The 12,771-nt window shown below is 54.2% G+C and overlaps 1 protein-coding gene across 1 annotated transcript in view; it reads left to right on the forward strand.

The window, feature by feature from the left end:
* The window catches only part of LOC119971674 (anoctamin-9-like), a 239,037-nt gene extending 230,729 nt beyond the window's left edge, over positions 1 to 8,308 (forward strand). The window contains exon 25 of the mRNA XM_038807553.1: positions 8,166 to 8,308. Coding sequence (XP_038663481.1) covers positions 8,166 to 8,211 — 46 coding nt within the window. The 3' untranslated portion in view covers positions 8,212 to 8,308. The remainder of the gene's footprint in view (positions 1 to 8,165) is intronic.
* Positions 8,309 to 12,771: the final 4,463 nt, after the last annotated feature.

Raw genomic sequence — 12,771 nt, forward strand, 5'->3', positions numbered from 1 at the left:
TTCACCTGTCTTTAAGACAGAGATAGATAGGTTCTTGATTATAAGGGGATCAAGGGTTATGGGGAGAAGGTGGGATAATGGGGATGAGAAAAATATCACCTATGATTGAATGGCGGAACACTCGATTGGATGAGTGCCTAATTCTGCTCCTATGTCTTATGGTCAGTGGGAGTGATGGGTCAGTCAGTAAGGCAATAACAACCCACGTTTGACAGGTCCTCTGGTGGAGCTCAGTGGTTCCTCACCTCTGCGAGCCAGCCTCCGCCACCTCCTATCTGTCCTCGGCCAACCGGTCACCTCCATTTTTTAAAAATAAATTTAGATTACCCAATTATTTTTTCCAAGGGGCAATTTAGCGTGGTCAATCCACCTAACCTGCACTTTTTGGGTTGTGGGGGTGAAACCCACGCAGACACGGGAGACTGTGCAAACTCCACACGGACAGTGACCCAGAGCCGGGATCGAACCTGGGACCTCGGCGCCGTGAGGCAGCAGGGCTAACCCACTGCGCCACTGTGCTGCCCTACCGGTCACCTCCATGGCATGCTCCTTGAAGTAGATCAGGATTCTTAAGGCCAGCTCACCTCCGCCAGTCTGGGCCCTCTCCCGATGGTTATGGGAGAGCTTTTCCTGAGGAGTCACAGCAGGGACATCGTTAGCCACAGGCGTGGTTCAAAGTGGTTGGGGGGTGGGGGGTGTGAAGGAGGGGTTTGGGGGCTGAGGAAAAAGGGGCTTGGGGTCACATGCGGAAGGGATGGATGCTCCTTTGGGGGGGTAGGGGAGGTGGGGGTAAGGGGTGTTGGTATCTATTCACCCATGCTGCCCTGTGTCCGGTGTAAGCCATTGACCTTTTTCCGGCACTGGAGGCCAGTCCTCCTGGTCACACTCCCTGAGTTGACAGCTGTCACCACCTAATCTCAGGCAGCACTGGCTGCCTTGTGGCTCACCCTCTGGGACCCTCGGGGGAACAGACATCCCTCCTAGCCATTAACGCATCTAGGAGCCTCCCCAGGTCAGCATCCCCGATTCTTGGGGCCGGTCTCCTCAGAGCCATTATTGCGAGCTGGCAGGGGATGGCTGAGCAAGTGCAGCTTAAGTGTTGCTCAACCTTGTTACCGGGCACTTCCGGTGGCAGTTATGCAGCAATAAGCCACACATGTGGGAGCTCCCGTTTTAAAGAGATTTTTCGGCTCTTTTGAGAGCCCAAAACGGAAATTTTTCGACGTCTCCCGGTGGGGGAAGGTGTGCTGAACGACTTTCCCTGCAGTCCATGACTCGAACTCGGAGTGGAAAGGTGGAAAAAACAGCAGCAGCTCCTCAGAAAAAACGGGGGAAGGGATCCAAGATGGCCACCGACAAAGCTCCAGGGGAGTGGAGACTCTGGGCCCAGAAACAACAAACTGATCTCCTGCGCTGCTTTAAAGAATTCAAGGATGAAGTACTGAGCTCTCTGCAGGAAACAAACAGAAGGCTGTCAGAGATTCAGTCCACCCAGGGTGCTGCCATCAAGAAGTTGCAGACGCAGGCCATTGAACGAGAGGAGGAGGCCGTGGTCCTCGTGAGTAAGGTGGAGGGGCACGAAGCACTCCACAAGAAGTGGCAGGAACGCTTCGAGGAGCTGGATCACCGCATGAGGCGGAGAAACCTGCGGATCTTGGGCCTTGCGGAGGGGCTGGAGGGATCGGACCTGACAGCCTATGTGGCTGTAATGCTGGGTTCGCTAGTGGGGGCCGGGTCTCTCAATCTGCCCCTGGAGCTGGAGGGAGCACACAGAGTACTGGCCAGGAGGCCTAAGGAGAATGAACCCCCGCGTGCGGTGCTGGTGAGGTTCCACCGGTTCAGTGATCGGGACTGCGTGCTGCGCTGGGCCAAGAAGGTGAAGAGCAGCAATTGGGAGAATGGGGTAGTGCGGATCTACCAGGACTGGAGTGCGGAGGTGGCTAAGCGGCGGTCCGGATTTAATCGGACGAAAGAGGTGCTTTATAGAAAAAAGATAAAGTTCGGAATGTTGCCGCCCGCGCGCCTGTGGGTAACTTATTCGGACCGGGACCATTATTTCGATACCCCGGAGGAGGCGTGGGCCTTCGTGCGGACGGAGAAACTGGACTTGAACTAGGGGTTGGGGGTTGCGAGGTCGGCTGTAAGATATTAGTGCTGGATTCGGCTGTTGCTGTGTTCTCTTTTTCTTCTGTTTTTTTCTTCTTGTTTTAGTACTTTTGCAATTTTGATATGGTTATTTACGGGGGGGTTGTTCTGCTATGTTTTTGTTTTTGTGCTGGGGGCATTGTTTGGGCTGTGTATCTTGCGGGGAGGGTCGGGGGGGGTATGTTGTATTCTATGTCGGAGTGGGGGTATGGAGGGGGGCTGATATTTGGGAGCTGCGTCAGAAGGGTGTGGTGGGGCAGGGCGAAAGCGCGGGCTTTCCTCTGGTTTCCCGCGCTGCGGGGCTGGGGGGGCGGAGATGGTGACGGGGGAGGTGGGGCCTTAACTGGTTCTTCCCCGCGCTGGAGCGGTGCCAGGAGGAGGGATAGATTGGGGGATGATCCCACTTCGGGAGGGGTCGGGCTATTGGCGGGAGTTTCCGGGGTCAGCAGAAGTTAGCTGACCCACGGAAGTACAATGGAGGACGGTTCGCGGCTGGGAGGGTTCCTAGCCTGGGGGGGAAGGGAGGGGGGGAAAGGGGAATACCGGGTTGCTGCTGGTAGGGTCAAGAAGGAGCTGGTGGGGGCTGGGGGGACAGAGGTGAGGGGTTGTCGCTATGGGGACGGGGTCGAGCAGGGGACGCTGGCCTGGGGCGGGCAGTCGACGGGCTATGGCTAGCCGACGGGGGAGGGGGGCGGGACGCCCTCTGATCCGGTTGGTCACCTGGAATGTGAGAGGGTTGAATGGGCCGGTGAAGCGGTCAAGGGTACTGGCTCACCTGAAGGGGCTAAAGGCGGATGTGGCAATACTTCAGGAGACCCACCTGAGGGTGGCGGACCAGGTCCGCCTGAGGAAGGGATGGGTGGGGCAGGTTTTCCACTCGGGGTTGGATGTGAGGAACCGGGGAGTGGCGATTCTGGTGGGGAAAAATGTGTTGTTTGAGGCATCGGAGGTGGTGGCGGATAAGGTGGGTAGGTATGTGATGGTTAGGGGCAGGCTACAAGGAGAGAAGGTGGTACTGGCTAGTGTGTATGCCCCAAATTGGGACGATGCGGGCTTTATGGGGCGTATGTTGGGACGGATCCCGGATCTGGAGGTCTGATCATAGGGGGGGACTTTAATACGGTGTTGGATCATTCACTGGATCGGTCCAGCTCTAGGACGGGTAGGAGGCCGGCGGCGGCCAAGGTACTGAGAAGGTTTATGGATCAGATGGGTGGAGTGGATCCATGGAGGTTTGTGAGGCCGAGGGCACGTGAGTACTCTTTCTTCTCCCACGTACATAGGGTCTACTCTCGGATAGATTTCTTCATGGAGTAGGGAACTGATTCCGAGAGTGGAGGAGGCCGAGTATTCGACCATTGCAATCTCTGACCACGCTCCGCATTGGATAGAGTTGGAAATGGGGGAGGTGCGAGACCAACGTCCGTTGTGGCGGTTGGATGTGGGGTTGTTGGCGGAGGAGGAGGTGTGTAGGAGGGTCCGGGCAAGTATTGAGGGGTACCTTGAGGTGAATGATACGGGGGAGGTTCAGGTGGGGATGGTCTGGGAAGCCCTGAAGGCAGTAATTCGTGGGGAGCTGATATCCATCCGGGCACATAGGGAGAGGAGCGAGAGGAGTGAGAGGGATAGACTGGTGGGAAAGATGCTGGAGGTGGACAGGAGGTATGCAGAGGCACCAGAGGAGGGACTGTTGGGGGAGAGGCGCAGCCTGCAGGCTAAATTTGATTTGCTGACCACTAGAAAGGCTGAGGCACAGTGGAGGAAGGCACAAGGGGCAGTGTACGAACATGGTGAAAAGGCGAGTAGGATGCTGGCTCATCAGCTCCGTAAGCGGGATGCGGCTAAGGAGATTGCTGGAGTGAGAGACAAGAGTGGGAATGTGGTGCGGAAGGGGGTAGAGGTGAATGAGGTCTTCAAGGAGTTTTACGGGGAACTGTACCAGTCGGAGCCAACGGGGGAGAGGAGGGGAATGGAGAGGTTCCTTGACAGGCTTTCTTTCCCGAAGGTGCAGGAGGAGAAGGTGGAGGGGCTGGGTGCGCCGATTGAGCTGGAGGAGCTAGTTAAGGGGATCGGGCAGATGCAGTCAGGGAAGGCACCGGGGCCGGATGGGTTCCCGGTGGAATTTTATAAAAAGTTCGTGGACCTAGTGGGCCCCTTGCTGGTGCGGACACTCAACGAAGCGTGGGAAGGGGGGACTTTGCCCCCGACGATGTCACGGGCGCTGATCTCGTTAATTTTAAAGAAGGACAAGGACCCCCAGCAGTGTGGTTCATACAGGCCCATATCTCTCCTCAACGTGGATGCTAAGGTGCTGGCAAAAATCCTGGCCACCAGGATAGAGGACTGTGTGCCAGGGGTTGTGCATGAGGACCAGACAGGTTTTGTGAAGGGAAGGCAGCTGAACACGAATGTGCGGAGATTGCTGAATGTCATTATGATGCCGGCGATTGAGGGCGAGGCAGAGATAGTGGTGGCGCTGGATGCGGAGAAGGCCTTCGATAGAGTGGAATGGGGGTACCTATGGGAGGTGTTGGGGAGGTTTGGATTTGGTGAAGGGTTCATTAGATGGGTAAGGCTGCTCTATGAGGCCCCGATGGCGTGCGTGGCCACGAATAGGAGGAGGTCGGAGTACTTCCGGCTTTACCGAGGGACCAGGCAGGGTTGCCCCTTGTCCCCCTTGTTGTTTGCACTGGCAATCGAGCCGCTGGTGATGGCATTGAGAGATTCAAAGAGGTGGGGAGGCTTGGTGCGAGGTGGAGAGGAACATAGGGTGTCGTTGTATGCCGACGACCTGTTACTGTATGTGGCGGACCCGGTGGGAGGGATGCCGGGAGTGATGGAGTTACTAGCCGAGTTTGGGACCTTCTCAGGTTATAAATTAAACTTAGGCAAGAGCGAGGTGTTTGTGGTGCACCCTGGAGACCAGGAGGAAGGAATTGGTAGGCTCCCGCTTAGGCGGGCAGGGGAGAGCTTTAGGTACCTGGGGGTGCAAGTGGCCAGGGACTGGGGGACTCTCCACAAGCATAACTTTACCAGACTGGTAGATCAGATGGAGGAGGAGTTCAGGAGGTGGGACATGCTGCCATTGTCGTTGGCGGGGAGGGTGCAGTCCGTCAAAATGACAGTGCTTCCGAGGTTCTTGTTCCTTTTTCAGTGCCTGCCCATATTTATCCCCAGGGCCTTCTTTAGGAGAGTGACCGGCAGTATTCTGAGCTTTGTGTGGGCACATGGGACTCCGAGAGTGAGGAGGGTATTCCTGGAGCGAGGAAGGGATAGAGGCGGGCTGGCGCTGCCCAACCTTCTGGGGTACTATTGGGCAGCCAATGTGTTAATGGTGCGTAAATGGGTGATGGAGGGGGGAGGGGCGGCGTGGAAAAGAATGGAGATGGCGTCATGTAGAGGTACAAGCCTGGGTGCCATGGTAACGGCACCGTTGCTGCTCTCCCCCAAGAGGGTTACCACGAGCCCGGTGGTGGCGGCGACCCTAAGAATCTGGGGACAGTGGAGACGGCATCGGGGGGAAACAGGGGGCTCGATGGAGGCTCCACTGGGTGGCAACCATCGGTTCATCCCGGGGAACACGGATGGGGGATTCAGGGGATGGCAAAGGGCGGGCATCAGCAAATTGAGGGACCTGTTTATTGGCGGGAGGTTTGCGGGCCTGGGGGAACTGGAAGATAAATTTGGCCTTCCCCAGGGGAACATGTTCAGATACCTGCAGGTAAAGGCGTTTGCTAGGCGACAGGTAGAGGGATTCCCTTTGCTGCCCTCGCAGGGGACGATGGACAGAGTGCTTTCGGGGGTGTGGGTAGGAGAGGGGAAGGTGTCTGACATCTATAAGGTAATGCAGGAGGTGGAGGAGTCGTCAGTGGAGGAGCTGAAGGCTAAATGGGAGGAGGAACTCGGGGAGCAGATAGAGGATGGGACTTGGGCGGAGGCCTTGGAGAGAGTCAACTCCTCCTCCTCATGTGCGAGGCTTAGTCTCATCCAATTTAAGGTGCTGCACCGGGCCCATATGTCCGGGACTAGGATGAGTAGGTTCTTCGGGGGTGAGAACCAGATGTTCGGGGAGTCCTGCGAACCACACCCATATGTTCTGGGCATGCCCAGCACTGGAAGAATTCTGGAAGGGGGTGGCGGGGACGGTGTCGAGGGTGGTTGGATCCAGGGTCAAACCAGGGTGGGGACTCGCGATTTTTGGGGTTGGGGTGGAGCCGGGAGTGCAGGAGGCGAAAGAGGCCGGTGTCCTGGCCTTTGCGTCCCTAGTAGCCCGTCGAAGGATTCTGTTACAATGGAAGGATGCAAGGCCCCCAAGCGTGGAGACCTGGATCAGTGACATGGCGGGATTTATAAAATTGGAAAAGGTCAAATTTGCCCTGAGAGGATCAGTACAAGGGTTCTATAAACGATGGCAGCCTTTTCTGGACTTCCTGGCTCAAAGATAGGTAACTGGGTCAATAGCAGCAGCAACCCGGGGGGGGGGGGGGGGGGGGGGGGGGAGTGCATTATTGTAGTGTTTATTCTGTAACTTTATAGTGTGTTAATTTGCGTTGTTGTTAAAATGCTGGGTTGTTCATGGGGATGGGGCGAATGTATATGATTGTTAATATTATTGTTATTTTCGGTATTTTACTAAGGTGCGTTATTGTTGTATAAAATCAAAATTTCTCAATAAAAATTATTTAAAAAAAAAAAAACCTTGTTAGCGGGGGGCTGGCGAGCGTGGTCCTGGCGAATCAACTGGCGAGTCTTCATTTGCAACGATAGGCCTGTGAGGCCTCATTAAGTGGACTGCATTGCCGACCTCGCTGGGCCGAGCGCTGGGAAGCTCGTGGCAAATCTCACTCGCTACTACATTTAGAAATTTTCTGGAGAATTGCGCCCTATGGGTGCGATTGAACAGCCTCGTCACACTCAACATGGTGTCGTCACAAGGCCGTTAAATCTCGCAAGGAGGCAAGATCTCGCGAGATGTCACAATCTGCATCTCATCCTCTTTGGGCAAGATCCAGATGAACATATTTAAGTGAGTCATTAGACTCATTTAAATATGTCGGCGCCCAATCCTCCCGAGGCCCGGGGACTAATGCCCTCACCTGGTTGTCCTCGCCATGGCGCCGTTTAGCACTGGTCCACACAAACGTGGACCAGGCATAACGGTACCTCGGGAGTTCTCTCAGGCCTTCAGCGATCCGCAGGTGGTCGGGCTCTGGGCAGCGTGGTACCCTGGCACTTCTGCCACTCGTGCACCCTGGCACTGCAACCCAGAGTACCACCAGGATGACAGGCTGGCAGTGCCATGGTGCCTGGGTTCCATGTTGCCCATGCCAGGGAATAGGCCTGGGGATGCCCTGCCCTTAAGAGCTAGGGTGAGGGGCCACTTGAAGACCCCCCAAGAAGTCAGTTGGAGGCAGTGGGAGGCCGCGTGTAGTGTGTGGTGACTGGGGGAGAGGTCGAGAGATCGGGATGGTGTTTAAAAATGGTGCCCCGATCTCTTTCTACACTGATTGATTGATATTTATTGTCACATGTACCGAAGTACAGTGAAAAGTATTTTTCTGTGGCCAAGGGAACGTACATGGTACGTACATAGTAAACAAAAGAATAATCAAAATGGTGATAAGAGATAAAAGAAAATGGTCTGGTTGAGAGTGCCCAAGAGAGTCGCCATCCTCCGGCACCATCCTGAATCGAGCTGAGCTCAGAAATGAGGTAAGTGCAGCCTCGGCAGGGCATTCCCGACCGAGGCAAGGAAAGAATAGAGTCACTTTTGATAGCAGATTTGTTCTGAGTGCTTCAAACGTTTTAATGTTCATTACGAAAATTGATTTATTGAAGGGATATTGGCAAGTTCGTTCCATTGACTGATACAGACAAAAATATCAGCTTTCATTATCTTGGATGGACTTTGAGATGCCTGTTGGATGCTAATGTAAACTGATGTCACAGGAAAATGTTGCATAATTTTCAGAAAAATATGTACGTTTTCTAATGCTATCGAAATTAATTCTTTCTTTCAGGTTGTCATCAAGAGAAATCCCAGATTATCGATCAACAGTTGTGTGAAGTTTTGAAATTAGCCTGCCAGTGTTTTGGCTCACTGAAAACTGTCTTGATAATATATTGACTTATATTACTGCACTGAATCTGAAATGGGCGGCATGGTAACAGTGATTAGCACAGTTGCTTCACAGCGCCAGGGTCCCAGGTTCAGTTCCCGGCTTGGTTCACTGTCTGTATGGAGTCTGCAGGTTCTCTCTGTGTCTGCATGGGTTTCCTCTGGGCGCTCCAGTTTCCTCCCACAAGTTCCGAAAGACGTGGGGCGGGATTCTCCGACCTCCCGCTGGGTCAGAGAATTGCGGGGGGGGCGGTGTGAATCCCGTCCCGCTGCCGACTGCCAAATTCCCGCGCTGGGGTTTTGGCAGGGCGGGAATTGCGCCGCGCCAGTTGGCAGCGGCTGGCAGCAGTCCCCCGGCGATTCTCTGCCCCGTGATGGACCGAGCGGCCGGCTGTTTTTGGCCGGTCCCGCCGGCGTAAATCAAACCAGGTCCGTACTGGCGGGACCTGGCTCCGCGGGCGGCCTGCAGAGTCCTCGGGGGTGGGTGGGGGGGGGGGGGGGAAGAGATCTGGCGCCAGGGGCGCCCCCACGGTGGCCTGGCCTGCGATCGGGGCCCACCGATCCGCGGGCGGACCTGTGCCGTGGGGGAACTCTTTCCCTCCGTGCCGGCTGCTGTCAACCTCCGCCATGGCTGGCGGGGAGAAGAACCCCCCTGCGCACGTGCTGGGATGACACCAGCACACGCTGGCGCTCCTGCACAAGCGCCAACTCCCGCCGCTGGCCGAGCCCCTGAAGGTGCGGAGAATTCCGCACCATCCGGGCAGCCCGAAGCCGGAGTGATTCACGCCGCTCCTCGGCGCTGGTACGGCCCGCCCCGCCGGGAGGAGGAGAATTCTGCCCGTGCTGTTAGGTAATGTGAACATTCTGAATTCTCCCTCCCTGTACCCGAACAGGCGCCGGAATGTGGCGACTTGGGACTTTTCACAGTAACTTCATTGCAGTGTTAATGTAAGCCTACTTGCGACAATAAAGATTATCTATCTATCTATGTTTGAGGAAACGTGGAATAGAACTCGTGCTAAAAAGCCCAGGTTTTTAAATCAGTCTCATATAAATAATGATCAGCTTGATTCGCATATCTTCATGGTCAAGTTGGCTAACTAAATAATGAGTCCCTGATAGATAATAGCTGAGAAGAACAGACTTGCTTGCTTCAACATCTGGGGCGGCATTCTCCCCTACCGGGTGGGGCGGGGGGTCCCGGCGTAGCGCCAACCACTCCGGCGTCGGGCCTCCCCAAAGGTGCGGAATTCTCCGCACCTTTGGGGGTTAGGCCCACGCCGGAGCGGTTGGCGCCACGCCGACTGGCGGCAAAACCGGCACAACGGCCTTTGACGCCCGGCGCCGGGGCTGGCTGAAAGGCCTTCGCCGGTTCGCGCATGCGCCGGTGCGTCAGCTGCCGCTGACATCACCACCGGCGCATGCGCGCTGGGGGATTCTCTTCCGCCTCCGCCATGGTGGAGGTTGTGGCGGTGGCGGAAGAAAGAGTGCCCCCACGGCACTGGCCCGCCCGCCGATCGGTGGACCCCGATCGCGGGCCTGCTCAACGTGGGGGCAACCCCCGGGGTCCGTTCGCCCCGCGCCCCCCCGAGGGCCCGCTCGCGCCGCCGATCCCGCCGCCACCAGAGGTGGTTAAAATCACGGCGGCGGGAGAGGTCTCCCAGCGGCAGGACTTCGGCCCGTCGCGGGCCAGAGAATCGCTGCAGGGGGCTCGCCGCTCAACGCGGCGCGATTCCCGCCCCCGCCAATTCCCGGGTGGCGGAGAATTTCTGCCACGGCAGGGGCGGGATTTTCGGCGGCCCCGGGCGATTCTCCGACCCTGCGGGGGGTCGGAGAATTTCGCCCCTGATCTAACTTGTTAGTTCACAAGAACCCAAGGGGCTGTTTAGCACACTGGGCTAAATCACTGGCTTTGAAAGCAGACCAAGCAGGCCAGCAGCACGGTTTGATTCCCGTAACAGCCTCCCCGAACAGGCGCCGGAATGTGGCGACTCGGGGCTTTTCACAGTAACTTAATTGAAGTCTACTCGTGACAATAAGCGATTTTCATTTCATTTTTCATTTCATAAGCTACAATCCTAGATGACTGTAATAATAATCTTTATTAGTGTCACAGGTAGGCTTACATTAACACAGCAACTAAGTTACTGTGAAAATCACCTAGGCGCCACACTCCGGCGCCGTTCGGGTACACTGAGGGAGAATTTAGAATGTCCAATTCACCTAACAAGCATGTCTTTCACCACCCATTGTGTTGTATTGAATAGTATTGTATAGTGCACTCAAACTGACCATCCAGCCTTATCCTGGAAAAGCTTAGTGTCTCCATTTCGCCAACCAGGAGAATCCTATAACAGCGGGCTCTACCATTTGGATGATTATTCTAAGAATCTAAGTAAAAGAAACAAAATGTTATTTTTTTCACTGTCAGTTTACTCTTATGTTGAGGAGGATGTTATTTTTGAGAAATCACATACAAAAATGGGATTTCCCATCCATGCCCTTAACAAAAAATATATGCACAGTAAGTACCAAAGCAAAAGATTGGAGTACCGTCTTCCAAATTGGTTAGATAATCTTACATTTTGTACTTAAATTATTTATTTTTCATTTATAATTCTGATGAGGAATTGTTAATGGATGTGTTAATGCCTATAAATAAAAATGACACCACAATCATTAGTGGGACTCACTTAAAACACTGTACTTCAAAACTTTTCTTTAGGGTTAGCAAAGGTGAATTACCAATACAAATTAACATAACACTTCTATTAGTAGGCTTCAGTTATGTACAGTTCCAAATATAGGGCTGAATTCTCCATCCGCTGGCAACTAGAATTGCGATCTGACAAACATAGCGAACATAATGCAAAAATCAGGATATGTGCTCAGTGCTGATTCTGACACCATGCTCTGGTATCTCGCTGGCGATGTTAGTAATGTTTGTGCTCTGAGTCGGTGGGTCCATGCAAAACCATAATTTCCATGGATTTGAATGTAAATAGCAGGTTGAAGACAGTATGCTGTACTTCTCTGTGATGCTCCAACCCTTTCAGATGGAAGTAACACAGGCCCGAATTGGTGTAAGTATTTACAAGCGGGACCTGGGTGCTATGGCTGTTGAGGGGGAGAGAAAGCGTAAGAAAACTCTCAAACCTTGTTGGGCTTTTTGGGGATGGCTTCCTGGGCCACGGGGAGCAGCAGGGAACGACTTGGTGCCAAATCCGTGCACTCAGGGTGTCCCCCTCGGGATCCGGGTAGACTGGCTCAGACTGCCATTGCAGCAGTATGTGATTTAAACACTCCCCTTTGGTGCTACTTACAGTCTCCTGACTGTTCACACTGCTGACTGCTCACTATGCCGTGTAAATGCTCAGACAGCCTCTGGTCATGTGAGAACATACCTAGAGCTCTCCCCTCTGGAAACCCCCATACCCAGCTATATCATCAAGAGGATGGAAGTTGGGCAATCTCAATCACTGGCCCCACAGCGCAGCACCACAGCAGAGAAAGCAAGGGATTAGCAGAGCTCACCCCAAGCAAAGGACACCTGTACCGTGGTCTTTGGAACCGTCCCTGGCATACTGCCCTCTCAGAGTAAAGGTCGTGCCAGTGTCACCCACTCCTCAGGATCACAAGCTGTCTCCTCCTGGTGAGGCTGGTAGCACTGACTGCCTCTGCCATCTCCTCCCAGGCACTGTTCAGGAGGGCAGGCTTGAGTCTGTGGCTGACCCTGGGGAAGAGTGTCCCTCCTCTCCTCAATAGCATCGAGCAGTGGGTCCACTTCTGACTCTCGAAACCAGAGAGCAGGTCCTTTGTGAGCCACCTTCGTAGCCGGAATGAGAGGGTGTGGTGAGTGGAGCACACATAAGCAGCTCCAGCTGATCAGGCTCTTTGGTGTGAAATCCGCCCCCAGCAAATCCGCCACCAACAGGGATGGGAATTACTTCCAATTCACATTGGCAGAGTGCTGGCCCATTTGCATGTCCTGAATCTTGGAACAAACAGGTCCCCAACAGGAATGTAAATTGCACATGATCTAGTTCCGACGGGAAATTAGTTTCCCAATCAGAGAATTCAGCCCCATAAGCTTGCGTGGGATTCTTCTATACACACTGACTGCTTTCCAGGTCCTGTTGTGCATTCAGCACTGACCACGGACTACATACTTTTCTCTGCGGATGGCGTCACTCTCCAATCCTTAGTTGATCCTTTTCTCTGTCATGCACCATACTCTACAATACATGAGTGTAGCATCATTAAAAAAAAAAAATCTTTATTGTCACATTAACACTGCAATGAAGTTACTAATTTTCAACTGGGGGTTGAAAATCCCCTTGTCGCCACATTCTGGCACCTGTTCGGGTGACACTGAGGGAGAATTCAGAATGTCCAATTCCCCTAATAGCACATCTTTTGGGACTTGTGGGAGGAAACCAGAGCACCCGGAGGAAACCCACGCAGACACAGGGAGAACGTGCAGACTCCACACACAGTGACCCAAGCCA

This window comes from Scyliorhinus canicula, chromosome 9 (genome assembly GCF_902713615.1).
Source record: "Scyliorhinus canicula chromosome 9, sScyCan1.1, whole genome shotgun sequence".
In the NCBI taxonomy this organism is placed as follows: domain Eukaryota; kingdom Metazoa; phylum Chordata; class Chondrichthyes; order Carcharhiniformes; family Scyliorhinidae; genus Scyliorhinus; species Scyliorhinus canicula.